The 23,348-nt window shown below is 55.5% G+C and overlaps 9 protein-coding genes across 9 annotated transcripts; 5 read left to right on the top strand and 4 right to left on the bottom strand.

Moving 5' to 3' along the window:
* Positions 1 to 1,945: 1,945 nt before the first annotated feature.
* Positions 1,946 to 4,134, bottom strand: KVR01_011329 (uncharacterized protein). Its single transcript, XM_044783941.1, has 4 exons — positions 3,699 to 4,134; positions 3,117 to 3,627; positions 2,656 to 3,032; positions 1,946 to 2,543 (listed from the first exon to the last, which is right to left on the bottom strand). Exons 2-4 carry the CDS (start codon positions 3,402 to 3,404, stop codon positions 2,054 to 2,056), a joined length of 1,155 nt encoding a protein of 384 aa, XP_044639704.1. The 5' UTR covers positions 3,405 to 3,627; positions 3,699 to 4,134; the 3' UTR covers positions 1,946 to 2,053.
* Positions 4,135 to 4,437: 303 nt separating this feature from the next.
* KVR01_011200 (uncharacterized protein) lies at positions 4,438 to 7,128 on the top strand. The gene is made up of 4 exons (XM_044783874.1): positions 4,438 to 5,823; positions 5,899 to 5,964; positions 6,040 to 6,330; positions 6,407 to 7,128. The coding sequence occupies exons 1-3, from the start codon at positions 4,597 to 4,599 to the stop codon at positions 6,229 to 6,231; spliced, it is 1,485 nt and encodes a 494-aa protein (XP_044639575.1). The 5' UTR covers positions 4,438 to 4,596; the 3' UTR covers positions 6,232 to 6,330; positions 6,407 to 7,128.
* On the bottom strand, positions 6,684 to 7,037 carry KVR01_011492 (uncharacterized protein; the record flags this gene model as incomplete). The annotated part of the gene is made up of 1 exon (XM_044791005.1): positions 6,684 to 7,037. One exon carries the CDS (start codon positions 7,035 to 7,037, stop codon positions 6,684 to 6,686), a length of 354 nt encoding a protein of 117 aa, XP_044639867.1.
* A 1,379-nt stretch (positions 7,129 to 8,507) lies between the features above and the next one.
* Positions 8,508 to 11,177, top strand: KVR01_011330 (uncharacterized protein; the record flags this gene model as incomplete). The annotated part of the gene is made up of 3 exons (XM_044792043.1): positions 8,508 to 8,819; positions 8,952 to 9,077; positions 9,109 to 11,177. The coding sequence occupies 3 exons, from the start codon at positions 8,508 to 8,510 to the stop codon at positions 9,883 to 9,885; spliced, it is 1,215 nt and encodes a 404-aa protein (XP_044639705.1). The 3' UTR covers positions 9,886 to 11,177.
* A 271-nt stretch (positions 11,178 to 11,448) lies between these two features.
* Positions 11,449 to 14,199, top strand: KVR01_011345 (ornithine decarboxylase SPE1). The gene is made up of 2 exons (XM_044793852.1): positions 11,449 to 12,049; positions 12,119 to 14,199. Exon 2 carries the CDS (start codon positions 12,596 to 12,598, stop codon positions 14,045 to 14,047), a length of 1,452 nt encoding a protein of 483 aa, XP_044639720.1. The 5' UTR covers positions 11,449 to 12,049; positions 12,119 to 12,595; the 3' UTR covers positions 14,048 to 14,199.
* Positions 14,200 to 14,495: 296 nt separating this feature from the next.
* Positions 14,496 to 17,502, bottom strand: KVR01_011350 (tRNA(Thr) (cytosine(32)-N(3))-methyltransferase). The gene is made up of 2 exons (XM_044787005.1): positions 17,000 to 17,502; positions 14,496 to 16,800 (listed from the first exon to the last, which is right to left on the bottom strand). Exons 1-2 carry the CDS (start codon positions 17,346 to 17,348, stop codon positions 16,019 to 16,021), a joined length of 1,131 nt encoding a protein of 376 aa, XP_044639725.1. The 5' UTR covers positions 17,349 to 17,502; the 3' UTR covers positions 14,496 to 16,018.
* KVR01_011237 (uncharacterized protein) lies at positions 14,891 to 15,949 on the top strand (the record flags this gene model as incomplete). Its single annotated transcript, XM_044786556.1, has 1 exon — positions 14,891 to 15,949. The coding sequence occupies one exon, from the start codon at positions 14,891 to 14,893 to the stop codon at positions 15,947 to 15,949; it is 1,059 nt and encodes a 352-aa protein (XP_044639612.1).
* Positions 17,503 to 17,671: 169 nt separating the features above from the next.
* On the bottom strand, positions 17,672 to 23,322 carry KVR01_011328 (uncharacterized protein). Its single transcript, XM_044789613.1, has 4 exons — positions 23,032 to 23,322; positions 21,775 to 22,943; positions 20,001 to 21,615; positions 17,672 to 19,911 (listed from the first exon to the last, which is right to left on the bottom strand). Exons 2-4 carry the CDS (start codon positions 21,777 to 21,779, stop codon positions 19,333 to 19,335), a joined length of 2,199 nt encoding a protein of 732 aa, XP_044639703.1. The 5' UTR covers positions 21,780 to 22,943; positions 23,032 to 23,322; the 3' UTR covers positions 17,672 to 19,332.
* KVR01_011240 (uncharacterized protein) lies at positions 17,786 to 18,427 on the top strand (the record flags this gene model as incomplete). Its single annotated transcript, XM_044784452.1, has 1 exon — positions 17,786 to 18,427. One exon carries the CDS (start codon positions 17,786 to 17,788, stop codon positions 18,425 to 18,427), a length of 642 nt encoding a protein of 213 aa, XP_044639615.1.
* Positions 23,323 to 23,348: the final 26 nt, after the last annotated feature.

Here is a 23,348-nt window from a genome sequence, read left to right as displayed (position 1 = left end):
ATGGTCTGGATGGCATTCGAAAACACCTCGAGAAGAGGGTTTGCACACTTTGAAAGGACTTTGTACATGGCTATATGTAGTTCTGCTGTCTCAGGGCGTCTGGAAGCATTTTGCATCGAGAGGGCTTTGACTAGTTGGCGATGAGCAACGGGCAACCGAGACGCGAGCTCTGTCTTATCGTTGAGTATGAGAAATTCGTCCAGGAGCTCTGCTTTCTTCTCTCTAGACCTTGAGATGCTCAATTGGAGCTGTACTAACTCGCAAAAGGCCATAGCGAATTCTTGATTGTGGGAGTAAAGGGTTCCAACATCATCAGGACTCCACCGTCCGTAGGAAAAGTCCAGGGGAAGAAAAGCCACAGAAGGACCCACGGCTTTGAACGTCGCCATCGTCTGAGTTTTGAGCCGCTCCAGCCGCTTTGTATCAAATTCGCAACTGGGATCCGAAAAGTGCTGGCTTATTGCACCGAAGAATCCAGGGATCGGGGCTAAAATGCCACACATAGAATCCAGAACCAGTGAGGTCGTCGATTGTGGGAATATCAGGACGTTACATAGTAGTCCAACTGCCACGCCTATGACAGTGGGCAGTATGAGAACTTTCGGAATTGTGCCTTGAAATTTCGGTATTAAAGGGGCGTTTGCAAAGTATATGTCCGCAATTATCAATGCGAACATGCTAACCAGTGTCAGCTTTGGAGCTGCGATTCGTACTCGTGACTATTTTCCCGTTAGCAAAACCAACCCGGAAGGACGCGGAACAACTGGAGGCTGGCTCACCATGAGGTAAATAAATAAGCCACACATGCAGAAGTAACATAGTGTGACTCTCGTGTCGAGTAAGAATCCTTCGTAGATTGCGACTTGCGAAGCTGGTGTGGGCCCGGACGCCTGAATGCTTCCTTGCGAGATAGCTTGTTGGAGCTTAGAAAATTGAGCTTCGAGGTCTTCGTCTGGTCTTGACGCCAATGCTGCTTTCATCGTGATGATGCCCCATACCCAGCCCAAGGCAATCCCGACGCAAATGGAGAAACCCATCATCACCTGGAGCGCCACAACACCAGACGGCGGAGCAATGAATTGGACAATGCTGCCTTTGTGTTACTAAATCTCCCTGCAGCCTCCTGGCCTGACTCGATGATTTCCACATGTGGTAAACTTACCCAGCAAAAAAGGCCGCTTGACCTATCACATCGAGCGTCGGTTTAATGAAGATGAAGAGAGTCGTGATCCAGACAGCTAGCGATGTCTTGAAGAGGATCTTTAGGTCCTTCATGTTGAAATGATCGAGCCATGGCGGAATCCGGCTTTGCGTCTTGCTTGTTCCATTGACGAATAACTCGCCGCTTACTGCATCATGGACAGGTGGATTGATTGTTTTGTTTTGTTTCTGCCTATGAGGCTCGCTGGTCCCGTCCTTCGGATCCATTATCACCGCTCAAATCCACTTTGGAATATCCAGATGCTCAGATTTGGGAACCAACGCTGGAAAGAGTATTCTATCAAGTCAGTGAACGCAAAATAAATAAATAAATGCATTTTGGTCCAAACCAGCGACCCAATAACGAGGCAACTGAGTCTATGGTATTCTCAGCCTTCAGGGGTCCACGAAGGCACAAAGTTCAGCGCTAATAAACAAGCGGCCTTTCGTTGTGCACGGAAGAGGTTGCCGAGACAGAATTATGCGAAGCCTCTCGGTATCGTATTATCTCGTTTACATGACCGAACCATACCGTGGATATTCGGCGAATAGGATCTCGTAGTCGCTGCTCAGCAAACTTGAAAAATGGAATAGTGTGCCTCAATTGCTACAGCTGCTTAGTTAGTAAAACTCAGTACCTACTCAAGTAGGTATGCCCGCTATTTTTACTTGTATGAATCTCTGTAATTTATTTCATACATTCTTCTATGACGTGGAAGGTCTCTCATTCGAAAGTGGCAAAACCTAGGTTATAATAGTTTTTACATTTTACTTGATTCTATATATGGTCTTAGTACTTGAAGACGTACTAGTATGTATCGAAGCAGGAGCCAGGAAGATACATGATCAGCTCTCAGCTCACCCTGACCTCCCACCCTTGCTTCACGGAGATGGCCCCTTGAAGCACCTGCTCATCCGTAGCCCCGCTGCGGAAACTACTATCCCTGTCACGGCCGCCAGCACGATGGCTCTGTATCCTGACAGAAGTGCCAGCGGCATCAGGTCTCGTTGGTTCAAGCGGCCGTAGCTGGTAGTCAGACGAGTCGTCGTTATCTTCCCCCAGCGCCGTGAAGCCCAATTTGCTCGTGCGCTTCGCCGACCGGGAGCCGTTGGAGATTATTCCTGCCGAGTTCCCCGTTGTGTTGCCAGAGGGCCCTACCCTCGTACCTGTTGAGGAGTAGCGGCCACCGAGCAGGGGCCGCATCACGGGGATGCAGGCGAGGGTGATGGACATGGTCGGCTCGAGGACGGAATAGATACTGGGCACGACGGCGTCGTAGGTAAGATCGGAGTATGACATGCTGGTGATGGCGTGTATGCGAAGGGCGCTGAATATGCATGTCCTGTACGTGGTTTTGTTAGACTCGTCTCGTCCGGCTGTTGTCCTCGGCGGTGGGGAATGTGGAAAGAGAATCAGGTAGATAGCCTTAGGATTTTAGGAGCTTGAACACTTACACAAAGCCTCCAGCAAAGGTCAATATCAGGATGATCTTTCTATACAGGGCCATTTCGAGCGTGCAGAGATACGGCATGGGCAGCAGCAAGACAAGAATATCCAAGGTGACGTTGAAGGCTCCGGTGATTTTGAACGAGAGGATCTGGTCGCCGCAATGACCCCCTGGAATGGTCTGGTCCCAATTATATGCAAAAGGCTGGCACTGTAGCAAGGCGCCCAAGACGGTGGCGAGGCCAAGTAGGAGTATGAGGACTCCAGTGACTCGGGCAGCTGTAATGAAAAATCGCATTGTGAAGACCCGCGTGTAGAGCATGAGTATGGAGACCTTTGGCAGGCAGACTGCCACGGCCCACAGGATCTGGTTGGCGATTGTCATCTGCAAGGGCACTCAGAGTATCAGTAACGGCCATAACAGCCCGACGCCAGTGTACGGCTAGCCATGGGCTGGATTGAACTATACCTTGGTGTATGTAGTCAGGGGAGCAGCGCCATAAGTCCCGACGACGTCCTCCAAATGCATTCCCGCACCGGTAAAGGGCTCTGCCGCAATCAAGCCCGAAAATGCTATGGTGACCACGAGAGCCGCGACTATGACATAGTCACTGGCATCAAATTGTCTGTGTGATACCCGCCGTGCGAGAACCCGTAGACCGACCGCTACCGTAGCGAGGACCGCGAAGGCAACGGGAACAACGATGAGTGCGACCTGCATGCCATTCTCGATTGGTAGTACGGGATCGAAACCCATGATGGCGACGAAATGTGGCCGAGGCCCCAAGAAACACTTCAAAGAAAACCTGGTGAGTGGCAGCTCATAAGGAGGCAAGCAGACAAATCGCACTTGAGCTCAAGGCTCTCCGGGTTGAGGATATACCCTCGCATGGGCCGGCCAGAGTCGTGAAGCTATAACATTTGAATCACCCCCGGGTATAATATTTTTGCTTTTGGGGATTTGGGAGGATTCTGAAGGGCTATGGAGAGATCAGCTAATGGGCGGCTCCAGGATCCACACCCATGCTTGAATCGAGGGGCTGGACATTACTTTTCCGGATTCTTCACCGGTCTCAAACCCGTGGCGATATTGGCACGGCCCCGTCGCGGCCACACGGGAGCTGATCTGTGGAGCCGGGCGCCGGGGACTCCCTCCCGCTCAACTTGAAGTGCAGATATGGGGATATAAACATGCAGGACTTGATGCGCTTTCGAACACATCACATTACCTTCGGCCTTACTGAATAGAAGCGAAACCCGTCACTGCGCATCTCTTCTTCCCCGTTCCTCTTGTTCTTAGCAGGCCAGTCTCCGCATGCAATCGACCTCAGCCCACAAGGTTGAGTCGATGTGGTTGCTGTGACACACATTTACTGTGTAATATTATTGCATGTGTGTCGCTCCAGGATCCGAAGACCCGGGGTTATGGAACCGGGTTCTCGGGCATGCAGCAGAACGCAATGAAGCCGTCTGATTTTTAAAATTATGTAAGCTCAACAGACTCATTAGTCATGTATCATGCCACTGTATGTATTGCTCGAACTAGTTTGGGGATTAATCCGGGAGCTGTCATTTCTCGATTCTCAACCAACAGTTAAACAAATAAATCACATTAGAATCTGCAGCGCTGTGGAGTCCCATCTTGCAGAGCCAATGGCCTTGTAGATAATTGGAAGACTCCATAGACTTAGTGAACCAGCCAACCAGTCAACATGACCCTTGCATAAGTGATGCCACAATTATGGAGGCCGGGGCTCATGAAAACTGGTCCCTGGACGACTGGGGGACGTTTGAAGCCTGCCACATAGGGAAGGTCGGCTGCGAATACCTTGAAAAGGTACCGGCGACGACCTCGCTCCATCCGTGACCTGGGCTTGGCTCGCTGCGCTTTACTCACTCCGTTGTATTCGTTACCATACGTGCATTTCTCAAATGCTTGGCTTTTGAAGATGGCAGCCATGATGGACAATAATACGATCTCCGGCGCAAGCTTGGCCATTGGCTCGGTGGTCCTACTCATCACCATAATCATCTACCGTCGATACTTCTCTCCACTCAGAGACATCCCTGGCCCGTTTTGGGCATCCTTCTCGAGGCTCTGGCACCTGCGGATCACGATCGATGGCAACCAGAACGAGCAGTTGAGCCAGGCACACGAAAAGTACGGGCACTTCGTCCGCCTGGCTAACAATGAGGTGAGCGTGAGCCACCCTGACGCCGTCCGCAGGGTGCTTCTAGCACCCCTGAAGAAAGGCGACATGTACAAGATGAGCACATTTCCGGATTGGCGCTTCGAGAACCCCATGTCTATCACCGACCCGAAGCGTAAGGTAGAGCTGTCGAAGCAGTTCGCCTCAGGCTATACGTTGACGAATGCCCTCAAGTCCGAGGAGGCCATCAACGGTCTTGTGGAGAAGCTGTCCGGATGGATGGACAGCTACGCCGCCTCAGGGCAGGCCATGGAACTGGATCACTACATCACCTATATGACCTTCGACCTGCTTGGGGAGGTCCTCTTCAGCAAGCCGTTCGGGTATCTCGACGCAGGGGCGGACATCGGCGGCAGCATCGCCACCAACGTCAAGCTCATCTCCGTGCACGCACTCGTCTCGCACTTCAGGGGCATCCAGCTGGCAGCTCTCAACCCAGTGACTACCAAGCTGCTTCCGTGGGGCCACCTCTTCAACACAGCCTTCAACGCGCTGGAGGAGCGCCGCGCCAACCCGGACGCGCGCTTCGACGTCGTGGCGCACTGGCTCAAGACCTCAGCCGAGCACCCGGACCGCCTCAATGACAAGGACATCCTTGCCAACACCACGGCCAACGTAGGCGCCGGCTCGGACACCATCTCGTGCGCCTGTCAGAGCTTCTTGTACTACATGGCACGCCACCCGGCGCTATGGGCGAGGGCCCGGGACGAGATCCTGGCGTCCCAGGAGGCCGACGGAAGCTGCAGCTCCAAGGTCATCAGCTACAGCGACGCCATCAACCTGCCCTTCTTCCAAGCCTGCCTCAAGGAATCTCTGAGGATTCACAACCCTGTGCCTATGGGGCTGCCGCGTGTGGCGCCCAAGGGAGGCCTGACCATTGGGGACAAGACGCTTCCCGAGGGCACCACCGTCTCGGTCAGCCCGTGGGTCATTCACCACTCCAAAGAGATTTGGGGCCCGGACGCGGTACGAGTTTCCCCAAATATATGCCATTCATTCGAAGGCGAGTAGACACATGACTGACATTGCCCTGTCCTTCAGCTCGAGTTCAATCCCGACAGATGGCTCGGCCCAGATGCCGCTCACCTCGACAAGTATTGGTGCCCGGTAAGTCTTTGCACTGCTGTTATTCCTGTGTACTTGCCTCAGGAATCTGTGGGCTGATCACAACTGCGATCCTAGTTTGGTGCGGGCTACATGTCTTGTCCAGGCCAGCACTATGCCAAGATGGAGCTGTCCAAAATTCTGTCGACAATCGTCCGTGATTATGACATTCGTCTCGTCGACCCTAGCAAGCCCTGGAAGTTCCGAGCCTATTTCATCATGGCTCCCTACGACTGGCCCGTCTATATTAGCAAGCGATCGTCTGCTTAGATCAATATTGATACTGGCATCAAATATCATGCCATGCACAATGATGTCCCATATATTGGCGTGTCCAGTGACTGCCATTGAATAGAGGTACCTCCTGATGTAAGTGCTCTGAATAATTTGCAAAACTTGATTTACTGCCAGAGATGGAAAGCTGACACTGGCATATCAAAAAAAGTAACTACAGGGTGTCTCAGGGCATGCGGTACTGAACAGATAGCACCTTCGTACAGAAATTAGTGAGATTCAACTGTGTAACGCTGTAGCAGCCACAATCATAACCACTTTTGCTTTCAAACATACATTTTATGTATGGGGATTAGAAACGAAACCACCACCCCCTTTTCCTTCAACCCACTACTGCCCCCTCAACTATCCTGCAAGTCTCCCTAAGTGATCTCCTACACCTTCCTCTACAGCGGGGGTCGAGGCCCCCCCGGGGCTGCCAGCAGAGATTATGTCCGGACGGCCGTGTCGTAATTTTGGTCAACCACCCACTCCACCCCCGTCGAGACCTTGAGGTAGCAGGTCAGCTGCGAGGGGCTGTACGAGACGCGCGTGCAGTCCCAACCCCGGCTGAACCTGGCGCCGTCGCAGATGAGGCCACACTCCCTGACGGACTCGATGTTCGGGATCTCCTCGCGAGTCTCGCCGCGGTAGTCGGTCCCGTAGCAGATCGAGTACTGCCGCCCGTCGCCGACCAGTGTCGAGGCGTCCCCGGGGCACGACTGGATGCCCGCATGGGCGACGTCGGCTATGGCCGCCAGGGTTGTGAATAGGGCGAGGACGGTCTTGGTGATGGAGGGCATCTTGTGTGTGATTGCTGCAAAGATGTGGCGGAAGACTTTTGATGTGCGTGAGCTATTGATAATGGGGGTGGATTGGCAATGTTTTTTTTTTGGATGAGTGATCGATGATGATGCGTTGATGGCTGCGAGTATCAAGAGGACTTGGTCTTGGTTCAGGAGTGATGGGACGGATTTATATACTTGGACGAGCGGTAGTGCAGACTGTGACAGGCAAACATGCATTGTGTTTTGCTCTACAAGCTTGGGCCGTTGAAGCGAAATTGAGTGGAAGAAAGTTGAATACGGCACCTTATTGATCCACTAAGGTTTTCAGCTGTCATTTATGGTCGCATCAATGAATTGATACCGAGGGGGGAATCTGTCAGGGCATTTGAGTTGTTCAAGCACCAGCCAAAAATAGCTGTTCCGGTTCAATGGGAAATCTTAAACTGACCGCAAAAGTCTAGATTGTCACTACCCTAGGGTAGATACCACCCTTTCACTTCAACAACATGAGACAATTATGCCCACGGATTCACTCGGATGAACAGGATGCTGGAATTTCACAAAATGTAACGAAGCTGGAAATCTGACTATTGAAGCTTAACGATCGTGTACACCTCAAGTCCGCATCCAGGAGTAACTCTTCGCCGTGCTGCATACCAACCAAGCACATAATCCCATCACGGCCACCAAGAACTCCGACGATAATCATTGTGTTGGTCACATTGACCTTCACAAATACACGACTGGAGATATTTTTAGCATGTACTCATAATGACCCCCGCTGTCAGACCCATCCTAAAACAAGTATCAATCTGGTGTAGACTGTTAGAGTTGCTTTCGTAGTTTTGGCATGCCTAGGTATGGAGCAATAATTACCACTGTAACCAGAGTGAGGACTAGGAGGCAAGCTACCTTGGTACGGTCTGATGCTTTATATGCCAAAGCCCGGCCATCTTGCAATGCTTTCACCGGACATAGAGAGCAAAATTATCAACTGTAAATGCGGAATCAAGTGCATAGCCCGTGGCTGTTAAAGTACTCGTAAGGGCAGCATTGTGTGGTCAAGATGAACAGCCAAGATAAGCACGATTGATGAACACCAGCGGAGTGATATTCTACGAGTGCCCAGATGAGATACTTGTCGTGAGATATATTACGTGCCACGTTTCGCAAAATACCGCAAGGGCATTTCCAAGGCTGTACCAAACTCAGCAGTAAATAGGAATTTCTTAAGATTGATAATATGAACAAATAGAATAATAGAAATATTTGAATTAAAATAATCCTCCCTAATTAATTGAAGCAACCCTCTACTTTACTACTATCTCCAACGTCTGCAGTTTCAGCTTCGACCACAAAGACCAACACAGACCACAAATAGCGATATAGACCACAAAGGGCAACACAGTGACCTTTGTGACGACCTAAAAACCCCTGTTCGCATTTCTCTCTGTCCTATCTCTTAACGATAGATCACTCACATCCATGGCGACGCGGCAGAGTCGAAAGCGACAGCGCGCCCAAACAAACTCGCCAGCCAACATCGCCAAACGTCCGGCTAAGAAGCTCAGGACAACAAGCGAGATCGAGTTTGACGCCTGGGCATCGTGGCAATATTCTCCCGAGTTCTGGGACAGACTATCTAGGATCTCGCTGACCCATGGAGCGGTAGAAGAGCACAATCGCAGGACTAGCATTCTGCGTCCTTCTGGTGCTTCCACCACTACTTTTACTACCACTAAAGATCTTGCTGGATTTGCGAGACACGGAGGCCCAGACCTGTCCGACATTCGCGGGGTAAGATGGACTGCACGATTTGCAAGTGATTGCCTGACGAGTCTGTTCAGTATCCTCACCCCCCAGTAAACCGTCCACCTAGCGCCATGAGCGCAAGCCAATCTTCGCGAAGCCAGCACTGAGAGGACTAAGTCCACGGCTCCAACCTCCACACTGGCACGACCTACCTCGGCGACGACCAAAACGACCAAGACCAAGAGGCCGACGCCATATGACCGCGACTTCGACTTACACCTAACCGATCATCGCGTCCACCCTGTCTATTCTTCACAAGAACCAGACTTGGAAGAGGCCATGGGCGGCAATGGTCATACCTATGCCGTCGCTCACTCCGTCCATACTCTCTGATGGTGCCTTCAAAACATTTCGGGAGAGCAACACCCGAGCAAAAGATGAAGACGACATAATAGAGAATGTCATTCCGACCATACTCGGACCCGGCCAGACTGCCCACCCTTCGGCTTGGAACACGGTGTTCGGAAATCTCGAGCCGCTCACAGACGGGACGATTCCTCCAGCCAAGCCGGATATATACTACGTAGCATATCCCGAGCAGCTGTCTCGTTCTGTCCGCGACGAACTTGGCCGTGGCGTCATCCCATCGACCATGCAGGACAAGCCTCTTGCGCCTAATTTCTTTCTTGAGGCCAAAGGCCCAGATGGCAGTGCAGCTGTGGCAACACGCCAAGCTCGTTACGATGGGGCGATTGGGTCTCGGGCCATGCATAGTTTGCAGATTTATGGCAAAGAGGATCCTGTATACGATGGGAAGGCCTATACTTTCAGTTCTGTCTATCATGGCGGCCCTGGCACGCTTCAAATCTACGCCCACAACATCACGGCGCCGACGAACGAAGAGACGCCGCCCGAGTACCACATGACCCAATTAAGGTCCTTCGGCATGACGGACACCCGAGATACATTTGTTCAGGGAGCTACCACATTTAGAAATGCCCGAGAGCTTGCCAAGCGACATCGAGATCGTTTTATTCAAGCGGCGAACGCAACAGCGTCGCAACCTGGCACAGTCGCTTGTCAAGCGGATGCGGCCGAAACAATACGATGACGAGGTCTTGGATCTTCTTGAATCTACACATCATTCACACTATGTAGCTTTGCAAGACGCTGACTACGAACTCCAGCATTTGATTGCTGGAAGCTACTGCGATTCGGAGGACGATGACGAGACATGTCCTGTTCCTCACTATCCAGAACATGATTTCCAAGAAGCGAGCCCTGGATATGTGGCTCCCAGGAACCCTCAATGCGCTTTAACACCAGCTTTACATCAGGCTTCACCACCGACCGGACCCAATCCAAGCGGACTAGACCATCCGTCAGCCCGACCTCAATGGCTAGTGGGAGCCATGGGTCGAAACGATGGACACGATCAACTTGAAGTGCATTTCATTTGGTCAAGAAATCAGACGAAGTGTATTCAGACCTCTCATGGCGAACACAGCGCTGTCTAGGCAATGCCAAACCGGACAAAGCTGTCCCGGGAGCACTTGAGTGCCTTATTATCATGTGCTCCTTGGATTCGTTGGCCTATTGCTCGCGGGAAATTGGCAGTTGTGCCCAAGTCTGCGTCTGTTGAGTGTGGAGGCTGGCCTTCTATACCTAGGTATTTCCCCAGGAAATGGTTTAGGGACTGGGTGATGACATCCTTAGAGTTGATGAGAAGTCCATCCATGTATGTCAAAGATACATGCACGAACCGTGGGGAACCTGTTTGTAGTCCTGGTTGGCTTTAGGTTCCACAGTAGAGCTACTTTGGCTCCGTTCTGCCACATAGCAAGGGTCTCAGTTTCTCATCGGAATCCACGTGTTTGTTTATATGTGAGAGAAATCCAATGTGATTTGAGTTGACTAATAAGTAATTAGGTATGTAGAGCTGGAAGTAGGACGAGAGTCAAGGGCATCCGACAGCGCAGTGCGTCACCAATGAACCCGTGGACGGGAAGGGTTCATTAGTCGCGTATGCAGCATGGGTCTCGACTCTCAACGGTGCATACAGGTTTCGCACAAGGTGCGTCCATTGCAGCAAGTAAGATCCGGACGTGTTGTGTGGTTAATTGTTTATCAGCATAACTCACATGTTTATCTCACAAGTCCCCAGGGACACTTGGGCTCATCTAACCAGACTGGAAAGTGAGAACATGTGCCTGCCCATCAGCTCGCTGGACAGCTTTCAATGGAAAATTAGTAGCTTCTTTCTGTTCTCGGGAGGTGTGGGGAGGCCACGAGTAGTCGATGTTCAATGGACTCCGTAGACGGAGGTATATTGCACACATTTGTGGAACTGGTTGATTGGCAACTCCTAAGATCTGCAGCGGTAGGAACACACACATACTTAAGTATGTACCCAGGTCGCACCTGATACACAATGCAGGGGTCGATGTTGATTCCAAGTTTCGCAGCCGTTCAACCGTTCTGCCGTTTTCACGCGGGTAGGGCGTCGTGGCTGGGGCGTGGCTGCAGGTGATCTGTGCACCGTTCGTGTGACGGCTGGACGGGCTGACGTACCGTGTAGCGTGGCTTTGGCTTCCGTTGTTGGTGACTGCTGCGACTGACTGTTTGGCCGACTCGAGTGGCGGGCCAAGGTTTGGGGCCATGGGGCCCCAGTTGCGGCCAGTCTGCCAGTTTGGCCAGGCGCAACCATGGCCCCGCCGGCTCCCGCCATCAACAAAAATTCGAGGGCACAAAAGCAAGGAGACAGGACCCACTTGGTGCCAGACAATTCCCTCCCGACCCCACTGCCCACCACACAAGGTTTCCTACCACATCGGCCAACATCATCAGCGTCAGCCTCCATCCACAAAACTTCACCCCGTCCAACCCGACAACAGCCAGTTCTTGCTGCCCCCTTTCCTGCCGACACTGCATCACACTGCACCCAGAAACTTCACCGCTCAGGCTCTATACACAATCGGCACAAACCGCGCCGGTGACTCAATCTCTTCCCACCGCTGTCCAGCTGCAGGTACGTTGTGTCCAGGAACGGAAACACAGCCCACAGTCTCTGCACCCGATCGCGATCCCCCTTAGGCATCAAGCATTTTGCCCCCCCCCCCCCAGGCGACAACAGTCCTCGCGACGTGCCATCTTCATCCATCTACACCACCACCCATCTGGCCTTCGCCGTCCAGACATCGCTCACAAATCCTATCCTCTCCCTGCTCCCCGTCTCACCAGCAACAAAATCCCATCATCTCCTCATCGCGCACTACGTCAGTGACGCCAACCAATTTTTTTCGACAAAATAAAACAACCACAAAACTGACGAGAAAATCCCTCAGCGACCTCCAAACCCCCCAGAACATCCTCGTTCGGACTGCCTTTGGTCTAACAAAGGCTCGTCGCAAAGACGGCTTCCTCGGCCGTAGCTTTCGTATCTGACCAAGATTTCGCTCACCGGAAGCCTTTCCACATCCTCTGCGTGGTTCCACCTCCACCTGCTGAAGTCTACTAAAGGCCCCGAGTCTTTGCCGTTTTTCGACTTCCCGCACCACAAACCGGACCCCGAGTTCACCCCCCAATCTAAGCTGCCGAATAAGAGTCTTCTAGAGACCCTCTCTCTTACGGAGGGAGAGTCGCGGAGGCCTCGCCAATCAATCCAGGGAACAGTTTGCTACCGTTTCCGACCCCCCTAACACCAGTCTCGTTCCTCGAGCCTCCTTAAATCAACAACGGTCAATCCTCAAACGGACCACCACCCAAGACCACACATCGCGTCTGTCGGGCTCAGCATCAGTCCCTCCAACAAGAGTCGGGATATGGTTATGGCAATTACCCTCGTCGATACAATCTCACCCATTGACTACATCAATAATCGGATCTTTCCGACAAAGTCCATCAAAGACCATGGCGATGTATTCAACAATGACGACGATGCCAACTATGGCCGTGTCACTCCCAAGCAGCTGATTGGTGACGCCCTGCGCCAGCGCGTCGAGAACATCGACCACGAGTTCTGCGAGCCTGGCGATGAGGATACCTTCTTCGTGGCTGACCTCGGCGAGGTCTACCGCCAGCACCTGCGGTGGAAGCTGAACCTCCCGCGCGTCAAGCCCTTCTACGCCGTCAAGTGCAACCCGGACCCCCAGCTTCTGCGCCTCCTGGCCAGCCTGGGCAACGGCTTCGACTGTGCTTCCAAGACCGAGATCGAACAGGTGCTTGACCTGGGCGTTAGCCCTGACCGGATCATCTACGCACAGCCCTGCAAGACCAACTCTTACGTGCGCTACGTCGCCAACGCTGGTGTCCGCCAGATGACCTTTGACAATGCCGACGAGCTGCGCAAGATCGCCAAGCTGTTCCCGGGGGCTGAGCTCTTCCTGCGCATCCACACCGATGACTCTTCCAGCCTGTGCCGCCTGAGCCTCAAGTTTGGTGCGTCCATGGATATGACCGACGGCCTGCTGCGCACCGCGCAGGAGCTCGGTCTCAACGTTGTCGGCGTGAGCTTCCACGTCGGGTCCGGGGCTTCCGACCCCAGGGCATTCCTCAAGGCCGTGCAAGACGCCCACACCGTCTTCCAGCAGGGCGCCGCGTACGGCTTCGACATGAAGACCCTGGACGTGGGTGGCGGCTTCTGCAGCGACTCGACCTTTGAGGGAATGGCTGGCGTTCTCCGCGCGGCACTCGACGAGTACTTCCCGGCGCACTCGGGCATCAACCTGATCGCTGAGCCTGGCCGGTTCTACGCCTCCACGGCTTTCACGCTGGCCTGCAACATCATTGCGAGGCGGACCGTCGAGAACCAGCCAGGTGATGACAACAGCTACATGGTCTATGTCAACGATGGCGTCTACGGCAACTTCAGCAGCATCATGTTCGACCACCAGAACCCCGTGGCCCATGTTCTGCAGGCCGGAGGCCGCAACTATTACAACACCATCGAGGGTCGACCCGTCGAGGGTGGCGGGATGGAATACAGCATCTGGGGCCCGACTTGTGACGGCATTGACCGCATCAGCGAGAGCATTCGTTTCAACCAGACGCTGGATGTCGGCGACTGGCTGTACTTTGAGGATATGGGCGCTTACACCAAGTGCTCTGCCACTCGCTTCAATGGTTTCTCGGACAATCACGATGTGATCTACGTCTGCAGCGAGCCTGGTGCTTTGGCAGCCCTTGAAAATGCCATTTTAGCCGGCACCAGCGGTCAGGAAGCGGACATGAATCATACAAAAAAAAAACCAGGTGTGAATATTGGACAGGAGTGAAAAAAATACTGAAAACAGGAAGTATTCTTTGCGGCGAGCAGTAATTTGGAGGAATGGGCGGGCCTTTTGCTTTCTAGAATTGTTGCGTTGATAGACGATTCCCAGCGAATCATTCACAATCTTTGCATACAATATACACATGTTACCTTCCGCACGTGGTGCCTTGACGGCAAGACATTTATTTGGCGAGAGCATCTGAGCAGGAAGCCGAGGGGACCCACAATAAAGATGCAAGCAGTGTCCATGTCAGGCCTCAGGTGGTTTGCCGTGATTCCCCAAGGCATGTGGGTGAGATCTCTGGGCACAACCTCCCGCGCGGACGGGGGGCCGTGAGCTGCATGCCAGATTGGGCAAAAATCATGTAGGGACTGAAACAGAACCTATGGCTGCGTGGGCCTGACAAGCCAGACCCCAGGAAGGACAGCCAGCCCTCCACACAGCTGACATAGTGACGGTAAAAAAGCTACCCCGGGCTTCGAGAAGGCGGGGTGCGACCCCAAAGATGCCTCGGCAGCTCCGCATTCCTCGAGAAACCCATATAGCCGTTTACAGGGGGGTGGGTGTTGGACAGAAGGGGCAAAAGGATGCATCTTAAATGCCACCTGAGCTGGCAACCTCTATAAGAACGATGGGCGAGCCCTGCTGTCCTATCGAGGTGGATATCGGTCTGGTCCATATGAACACCGAAGGGCACCTGTGTGAAGTTTTTTGAGAGCCGCCTCTCACAAGGACCCAAGTCAGCAACACGATCTCGACACACAAGACCGAGAGGTGGTTAACAAGACGGAGTTTACTCTTGGTCTGAATATCACGATCACCAGCCCACCCAGCCACTCACTCACAATGGCGCCAACGGGACCAATAACCACACCAATAACGACCCTGCTGGGGATCCAGCACCCGGTGATCCTGGCGGGGATGGCGCGCGTGTCGGGCGGCCGCCTCGCCGCCGCCGTGTCCAACGCGGGCGGGCTGGGCGTGATAGGCGGCTTCATGTACACGCCGCAGCAGCTGCGCGACATCATCGCCGAGATGAAGGCGCACTTCACGCGGCCGGACCTCCCCTTCGGCGTGGACCTGGCCCTGCCGCAGCTGGGCGGCAACGCCCGCAAGACCAACCACGACTACACGGGCGGCAAGCTGGACGAGCTGGTCGACATCACCATCGAGTCCGGCGCGCGCCTGTTTGTCAGCGCCGTCGGCGTGCCGCCCAGGCACGTCATCGACAGGCTGCACGCCGCGGGCATCTACGTGATGAACATGGTCGGCCACCCCAAGCACGCGGCCAAGGCCCTCGACCTCGGCGTGGACATGGTGTGCGCGCAGGGCGGCGAGGGCGGCGGGCACACGGGGGACATCGCCAACAGCGTGCTCATCCCGGCCGTGGCGGACGTCGCGGCGCGGTACAGGCCGAAGCTGCTGGGCGGGGACAGCCCCGCGCTCGTGGTGGCGGCGGGCGGCATCTCGGACGGGCGCGGGCTGGCCAGCAGCCTGATGCAGGGCGCGGCCGCCGTGTGGGTCGGGACGCGGTTCGTGGCGAGCGACGAGGCCGGGTGCAGCAGGGACCACAAGGAGGCCGTCGTGGGGTGCGGCTTCCAGGACACGGAGCGCACGCTCGTCGTCTCGGGCCGCCCGCTGCGCATGCGCACCAACGAGTACATCCGCGCCTGGCACGCGCGGCCCGACCGCATCCGCGAGCTGTGCGACAGCGGCGTCGTCCCGCTCGAGCACGACATCGAGCAGGGCAACGAGGTCGACCTGCCGCACCTCATGGGCCAGGTGGCCGGCGCCATCCAGAAGGTGCAGCCCGCCGGCGAGATCGTGAGGGAGATGGTGGCTGACGCCGAGAAGATGCTCAGGCTGGGCACCAGCTACCTTGGTGGGGGCAAGAGCAAGCTCTGATGAGGGGGTGGGTGTGTGTGGTTGACGGGTGGTGACAGCATCTTGTACAAATCATGGCAGGACATATATCTATTTCTTGATGAATCTACCCTGTAGCCAGCATCTATACATCTTTAGGCGGCGGGCGCGGTTGACAAGCATGCGGCGGTCGAAGTCGAGGCTCTTGACCTCGAACAGCGGTGGCCTCTCGGCCTCCTCCTCCTCCTCTTCCTCCTCCTCCTCTTTGCCCTCCTCGGACCCGAACTTCTCGCCGGTCCATATGGAGGCAAGCTCGTCCTTCTCGAAGAAGTACACGCGCGTCCCGTCGCCGCGGATGTAGAAGTTCTCCTCGAGGTACCGGCCCTTCTTGAACCGGACCTGCGCGAGGTCTCCTCTCCCATAGTCACGGAAGCAGACCTCGCCGCCCGGCTTGAGCAGCCGGTGCACGTTCTCGACGGCCCTCTTCCACTGCAACGGGGACAATGCAGAGAAGATGAAGACGAGGAGCGCGATGTCGACCGAGCCCTCCTCCAGCCCGGGGGGCAGCTCCTCCGAGGCGACGTCCCACACGTCGGCCTGCATGTGTTGGGTGTCATAGCCCTCGTGGCTGCGCATGACCTCGACGGCCTTCTTGGAGAAGTCACAGGCGTGGACCTTGAGCTGGGGGTTCTTGTTCTGGGCCAGGATTGGGAAGGCGGTGTTGCCGGCGCCGGCTCCTATCTCCAAGAGCGTGACGGGGCCGGCGTCCTCCTTGGTTACCTTGTCAAGCACGGGGAACTCCTGCTGCAGCCACTTGCGGTTCTTGAAGAAGTTGGAGGTGTTGTTCTTGTAGAACAAGTTCCACCACTTGGCAGGGTCCGAGTTGAAGCGTTCTGTTTGATGATTGTCAGCGAGCCGCTTTCGTCAAAGACACAGCTGACAAGAAGGGTGCAAAGTGGATGTGGCCAGTCAGATGGGAGCGAAAGACTAATAACGAGTACAATGTAGTCATCATGAAGTCAGATGAACTATGCTATGATATGTAAATCATCACAAGAGGCCGTGGGTGTGTCAAGACCAGTGCCGACTTACTCTTGTCAAAATCGGACACGGGAGACTGACGCTGCAGCTCGTACTGCTGCTCAGCAAACTCCTTGAACGCGTCGTCAGTCTCCACGTGGTCCCAGGCGTTGAACTCGAAGGGGTCGTCGCCCTCTTCGAGGAAGCGAGACCCGAACTGGAAGGGGTCGGAGCGCTTCTGGTTGAATTGGGGGTTGTGGGATCGGTGTGGTGGGAGGGCTGCGTCGCCGCCGCCGTCGCCGCCGACCGTGAGAGCCAACACGCCCTCGGCAAGCTCCTCGTGCCCATCAGCAGCCCTAACCTGAGGCTCTGACGGGGTGGGAGGAGCCGCCTGGGCTGCGACCTCCGGTGCTGCGGCCATAGCTGCTGCGAGGGACCTGCTCAGTCCTCGGGTGTTATCGAAGACGGTCTGACCGGGTGTGGGAGCGACACAGCATGGTGTTGCAAGAGCACAAGTCTTGCTGCTGTGGACGTGGGAGGTGTGAGGAACAGACGAAGGTGATATTGAAATTTTCGGCAGCCTTTTTGATGTCGCGGTCTATGGACCCTGACCCTCTCTTCAAAAAAATTGTGGCCCAAGCTGAAGAGTGGGGCCAAACTGCAGTGGGCCTGGCCGATTGCGATTGCCGAGGTCGGAACCGACGGGAATCTCAGAAGTCTTGACTTGTTTGTCTCGTCATCATCGCCAATTCCAATAATCCAAAAAAAAGAAGAGGCCCCGCGCATCGCCCAATTAAGTGCCAGGTACAATGATCGCACAATAACAATAGCCGGCCTTCGTCCTACCACCGTTCGGAAATGGCTGCCACGGCTACCGGACCCCTCAGGCTGGCCAGCAGGGCCTTGATCGCCCGCCGCCCATGCCCTCCCGCCCTCGCCCTCGCCACCGCCGCCCAGCGCCGGACCTTCCTCGACTCCGTCTTCCAGCCGAGCAAGCCCCTGACCATCAACGTCTCCCGCACCCTGCCCTACCCGCGCGAGAAGCTGTACGACATGATCGCCGACGTGGACGCGTACTCGAGCTTCCTGCCCTACTGCCAGCACAGCCGCGTGACGAGGTGGTCCGAGGCCGACGGCGGCGGCCGCGCCTGGCCGGCCGAGGGCGACCTCACCGTGGGCTTCGGCCCCATCACCCAGTCGTACACGAGCAGGATCGTCTGCGTGCCGGGGCGCAGCATCGAGGCCCTGAGCGGGCGGCACGAGGGCATCCCCGGCCCCGCGGGGAGCCCCTTCGAGAGCCTCGTCACCAAGTGGACGGTCCGGGACGCCATCGTCAAGCGCATCGGCACCTGGTCCACCGTCGACCTCGACCTCACCATGCGCCTCGCCGACCCGCTCGTGCGGATGATGCTGTCCAAGGTCGTCGACGAGACCGCCACCAAGATGGTCGACGCCTTTGAGCAGAGGGCCAGGGACTTGTTTGGGGACGCGGAGGGCTGATTTGCGGTGGCGCATGTTTGGATGCACAAGAGTTGGATTCAAAAAACTACTCGGCGGAATGTGAAGGCGCCACGGCGTCGCCGCCGCCGCCTCTGCTCCGTTTGTTTAGACATTGGCCTCCCTGGGCCACGGCACGCTCGAGGTGAGAACAGTACGAGGTGGCAGAATATGTGTTGTATGATTAAGCAGACTCTCGCACGGTAGACAAAAGGACAGATATAGATCCAAGCGCTGTATAGACATAAAGGGCCGATGAAGGGCACCCTCCGATCAGGGTCCCTGGGCCGCACCTTAGATAATAAACACCATCCCCGTTCATTCATGTTCAGTTGCGCCTTGCTCTCATAAGGTTATGGCTTACTCGGCGCCGAGGGAACTTTTTTTTTGCGTCGGTGAAAGTGTGGTATCCAGGGGTCATGGTCAAGAACAAAAACAAAAGCAACATCGCGAATAGGCTGCTAGACCTCTCCTCCCCTTCTGTTACCTGCCTGCGCACTCCCGTCCACATTCCAGCTCGCGTCACGCGTGGAATTGCTTGTCTCGTTTCGTCTCGTCTCGGCGCGTCGTCTCGGCGTCATCTCTTCCTCGTTCACGTTTCCGTGTCTCGTCCCTCGTTCCTTCATGTCCTTCGTTCCTTGATCGATAATTCCTCGCAGGTCGGCCCAGGGGGGGAAAAAAAGAGGTTGTATAATTGTTAGAGCGGCGGGGGGAATTGAGAAGAAAAGAATATGCTGAAAATCAAAAAGGTATCGCTGGGTAAAGAGCTGAGAGAAGTGCTGCAAATGTCCAACCAAAAAGACCAGCCAGGAAAATCTGGCCAGAACCCACGAGATAGATAGTGTTGCTCAAGAAGGAAATCTTCCGTAAGAAAAGTTTTCCCGAATTAATGCCTGCCACTCATTCCGTCAGCGTTGAGGATAAATAAGAGGATCCTCGAGAAATACAAACTTCTTTGAACTGGACTTCTTAGGTTTGGCACTTGCACCAGAAAAGAAAGCCATCGTCTTCTTCGCCTTCTTGCCCTTGTCCCTCTTCGGCTTGCCGCCGTCGATGATATCTACCCCCTGCGGTCGCATCCCCTCGCCACCCGGCGGCGGCGGTCTCATCATCCCAGGCGGCGGCGGCGGGTTGCCCCCGAACGGCGCCCCCATGAAGCCAGGCGGCCTCATGGGCGCGGCGTGCCCACCGCCATGGTGGTGCCCTCTGCCCTGCGCCATGGCCGCTTGTCGTCGCCGCATCTGATCTATCAAGAATGCCCTCTGTTGCTCAGGCGACAATCCCGGAGGCATCTGGGGTGGCAACGGGTGCTTGTCCATTGGCCACATGTGCATGCTAATCTGGAAGCCCGGCTGGACCGTCTTCTCCCACACGACAGGGAGAATGATCTCGCCGTCAGGCCCGATCAAGTCATAGTGGCCTTGCTGAACGTGCGGGCCCGTAACATCGACGTGGTGGAAGGCTTGCTTGATGAGCTCCTCCATACTCTGGACGCACAGAGGTTAGCCCAGTACGTAGTGAGGTTTGTAAAGGGGACAAGAGAGGGAGCGAGTGGGGGAGGGGGCCTTGTACGTACACTCCAAGTAGAGCAGAGGTTCCATGGGAAGTTGAACTTTCTCCCCAAGGCATCCTTGAATTTGAGGGGCTCCTTGTCGTCGCCAGCCGACTTCTTCGCCTCCTCGGCCAACTTGGCCTTGGTCTCCTCGGCGATCTTCTTCTCGAGGTCTTCTCTGTCTTTCTTGGCGTCCTCTTCCTTCTTCTTGGCCTCTTCCGCGGCGAGGCGCTCCTTCTCGATTTGCAGTCTCACTTCATTCTCATATTTGAGCCTGGCCGCCTCTTCGGCTGTCTTCTTGTCCTCCTCGGCCTTCTTGTCGGCTGCGATTTTGTCGCGGAGTTGCTTCTCCGCCCTGACTCGCATCTCTTCCTCGAGGAGCTTTTTCCGCTCGGCCTCCTCTTCCGCTTTCTTGGCGGCGAGTTTTGCCTCCTCTTCTTTGGCCTTCGCCTCCGCCTCAAGCCTAAGGCGGACGTTCTCTTCCGCCCTCTTCCGCTCTTCCTCCTGCTGTGCCTTACGTTCCTCCTCGGCCTTGAGGGCGGCTTCGTACTTTTCTTTGGCCTCCCGCTCGGCCTTTGCCATGGCCTCGGCATGTTGTCGCTGGCGCTCGGCTTCCTCTTTCCTCTCCTTCTCAATACGGTCCCTGGCGTCGCGTTCGGCCTTGGCCATCATCTCTGCATGCAGCCTTTGGCGCTCGGCCTCGGCCTTGCGCTCTTCTTCGATGCGCTCCCGTGCCGCCCGCTCGGCAGCAATCTTGGCGAGCTCGATCTCCTTCTTAGCCTCTTCTTGTGCCCTCTGCATTTCCTCCATCCTGATCTTGAAGGCGCGCTCGGCGTCCTCCCTGATCTTCTGCTCCATATCCGCTCGCTTCTTGGACTCTTCCTGCTCCTTGCGTTCGGTCTGGAGCAGCTCTAGCTGCTTTCTCATCTGCTCCATCTGAGGGTTTGGTCTCTCCTCTGCCGGCGCTGGGGTCCGCGGCGGGCCCGGCGCCTCGGTAGGGGGAGGAGGTGGTGACTGGTACATGTATTGCGCAACATGGGGTGGCGGCATTCCGTAACCCGGGGCGGCCACGGGGCCTGCACCGCCGAAGTAGCCGGGTTGTTGATAAGGCATCATGTCGTACGGCCGCTGCTCAGGGAAGTAGCCGGCGCCTCCTCCCGGTGCCATCGGATTAAAGGGATTCGAGGCGAAGGGGACCATCTGCCCCCCATACCCATGATGCGGGGGCCCATATCCGCTAGCGATGCTCTGGGGCCCTGGATAACCAGCCCTCCCTCCGTAGAATCCTGCGTGTTGAGGCGCGAAACCTCGCGAGCCGTACATCGAATCTTCATATGATTCGCTGCTCATGGTTTGGATGTGATCCGGTGGTGGTGGCGCCCGAAACCTTGACTGCCGGGGAATGCTGTGTTGGCGCGGTGGGTTGCGAGGAGGCCGACTGTGAGGTCGCGGTTGCGGGACGTAGTCTCCTGTCGCGGATGCCGAGTCGTTAGGGTCTATGTCGTCTTCTTCGGCATGCGACGACCACTCCTCCTCGTCCGCCGGAAGATCGCTCTCTGAGTATTGCGACTCGCCGTCCCCGTCCGTGATCGAGTCCCGTGATGATGTGTGTTCTATAGTAATTGTCGCCCTTCTTTCCCTGCAACCAAGCGAGAGGGCAGCAGCGTCAGCAAATGACAAACCCCGGAGGGCGGAGGGGGCGAAAAGGCAGAGCCTTGCGGCCGAGTCCGAGGACTTGGTTCGAAGCAGCCGCAGGGGCGCGTAGGTCACAGAGAGATGTGGGAAGAGGATGGCTTACGACATTGGGAAAATAGTGGTGGGATGAAGGCCCTTTGCGCCGGACAATCTGCAGAGAGATGGCCGGTACAAAGGTGCTCTCCCTTGGACAGCGGCTGCAAGCTAGTGCGCTGGTCTGGTGCAGCTGGAATGACACCCAGCCGATATCGTGGCGACAGGATTCGCGAGGGGGGGTAGGGGGGCAGCGACGGCCTCTACTGTGTGTATAAGAAATAACCCCGCAGGACGCGACCCGGCAGACAAGGGTGTTGTTGTGTAATGATGATAGCAACCGGTGTATGGGCGCACCGCCTCCAGAGAGCATAAGCTTTGGTCCGGGATCGTCACGAGATGATGGCGTTGGAGCTGTGTACGCAGGGGCAAGGTGGGAAGGAGGCAGGAGGCTGAATGTATCGGGGAGTGGTGTGTGAGAGGATGCGTGTGAGTGTGCGTGTGCGTGTGCGAAGTTCCAAGGTTCGTTTTGGGGCGAGTGACGAAGGCGTGGCGGGTGGGTGGGTATTTGCCCAGGTGGCCGTGTAAGTCTGCTCAGGCGACAAGAAAGATCTACCTGCACAGCGTTCTCGGGTGCAGAAGGGCCCAGAACCTGACCGGGCTGACCTGGTCAGATAGAGCGTCAAAACAACGTTGGGCTCGAATAGGAACGGGCACATTGGGTTGCGTTCAGCCAGGGTTGCGGTGAGAAGACCCCCAAAGTACCAAGTGAGCCTTGGCCGGGACTTGTCTTGGGCTCGTGCAAGTCTATTCCACAAGCTGATTTTAGGCGGGAATGCTTCCTTGCCCCTTCGGTGTTGGTCTCAAACAAGGAAAAGAACACCCTGCTGCCGCCCGAGGTAGTGCGCTGGCTGGCTGGCTGAGCACTAGGAACCGGAGCGACTGCTGTGTTGCTATGCCGCAGGATATTTGCTCCAATCCCATACATAAGCTGGCGCAGGGGGCCCAAGGGAGAGGGACAACTGCCCCCCGGGCGAGATTCTGTAGGTCTTTTTTCGATTCCTTTCTTCTCTAATAATAAGAGCGCGGTAGCAACTTTTCAGAAGTCCTCACACACTTTCATGTCTCGCTCATCGCACAGTCCGGCAGCGACAAGTCTGGCCAGGGACAAAGATGGTGTACATCGAGTCAGGCGGTCCAAGTGCTGGTGTCTAATCTTGTTGCCCAACATGAAGGCGGCTAGAACTTGTTAGAAGTCTGAGAAACACGACGACCCCTCCTCGTCGACGGACCCGCTCAGATCGGCGAGGCATTAAGGTCGACCCACCTTTTGAACTTCCTTCCTAGCCTCTCGAATTAATCGACGGGCGAAGCAGCAGTAATCGTCATTGAGAACCACTGCGAGCTCGGTTCGGATACCCGCAGAGGGCAAGCCTCCAGGAATCGGTGGAGAGATGCTGCCCACCGAGGAATCGAAAGAGGGGTGGGCGCCATTAGACCGTCAGTACTGCACAGATAGAGTCGGCTGACCTCTTGTCCAATAACATCGGATTGGAGCTCCCGTGTAAGCCGGACATTTCGGTCGGAAGCGCCATGCTCTGCCAACTCTGCCGGACGACAACCGTTACAACGGTGGGAAACAGA

Source organism: Diaporthe batatas (assembly GCF_019321695.1).
Source record: "Diaporthe batatas strain CRI 302-4 chromosome Unknown Contig00015, whole genome shotgun sequence".
Taxonomy (NCBI): Eukaryota; Fungi; Ascomycota; class Sordariomycetes; order Diaporthales; family Diaporthaceae; genus Diaporthe; species Diaporthe batatas.
This window is presented reverse-complemented; position numbering and strand designations above follow the sequence as displayed.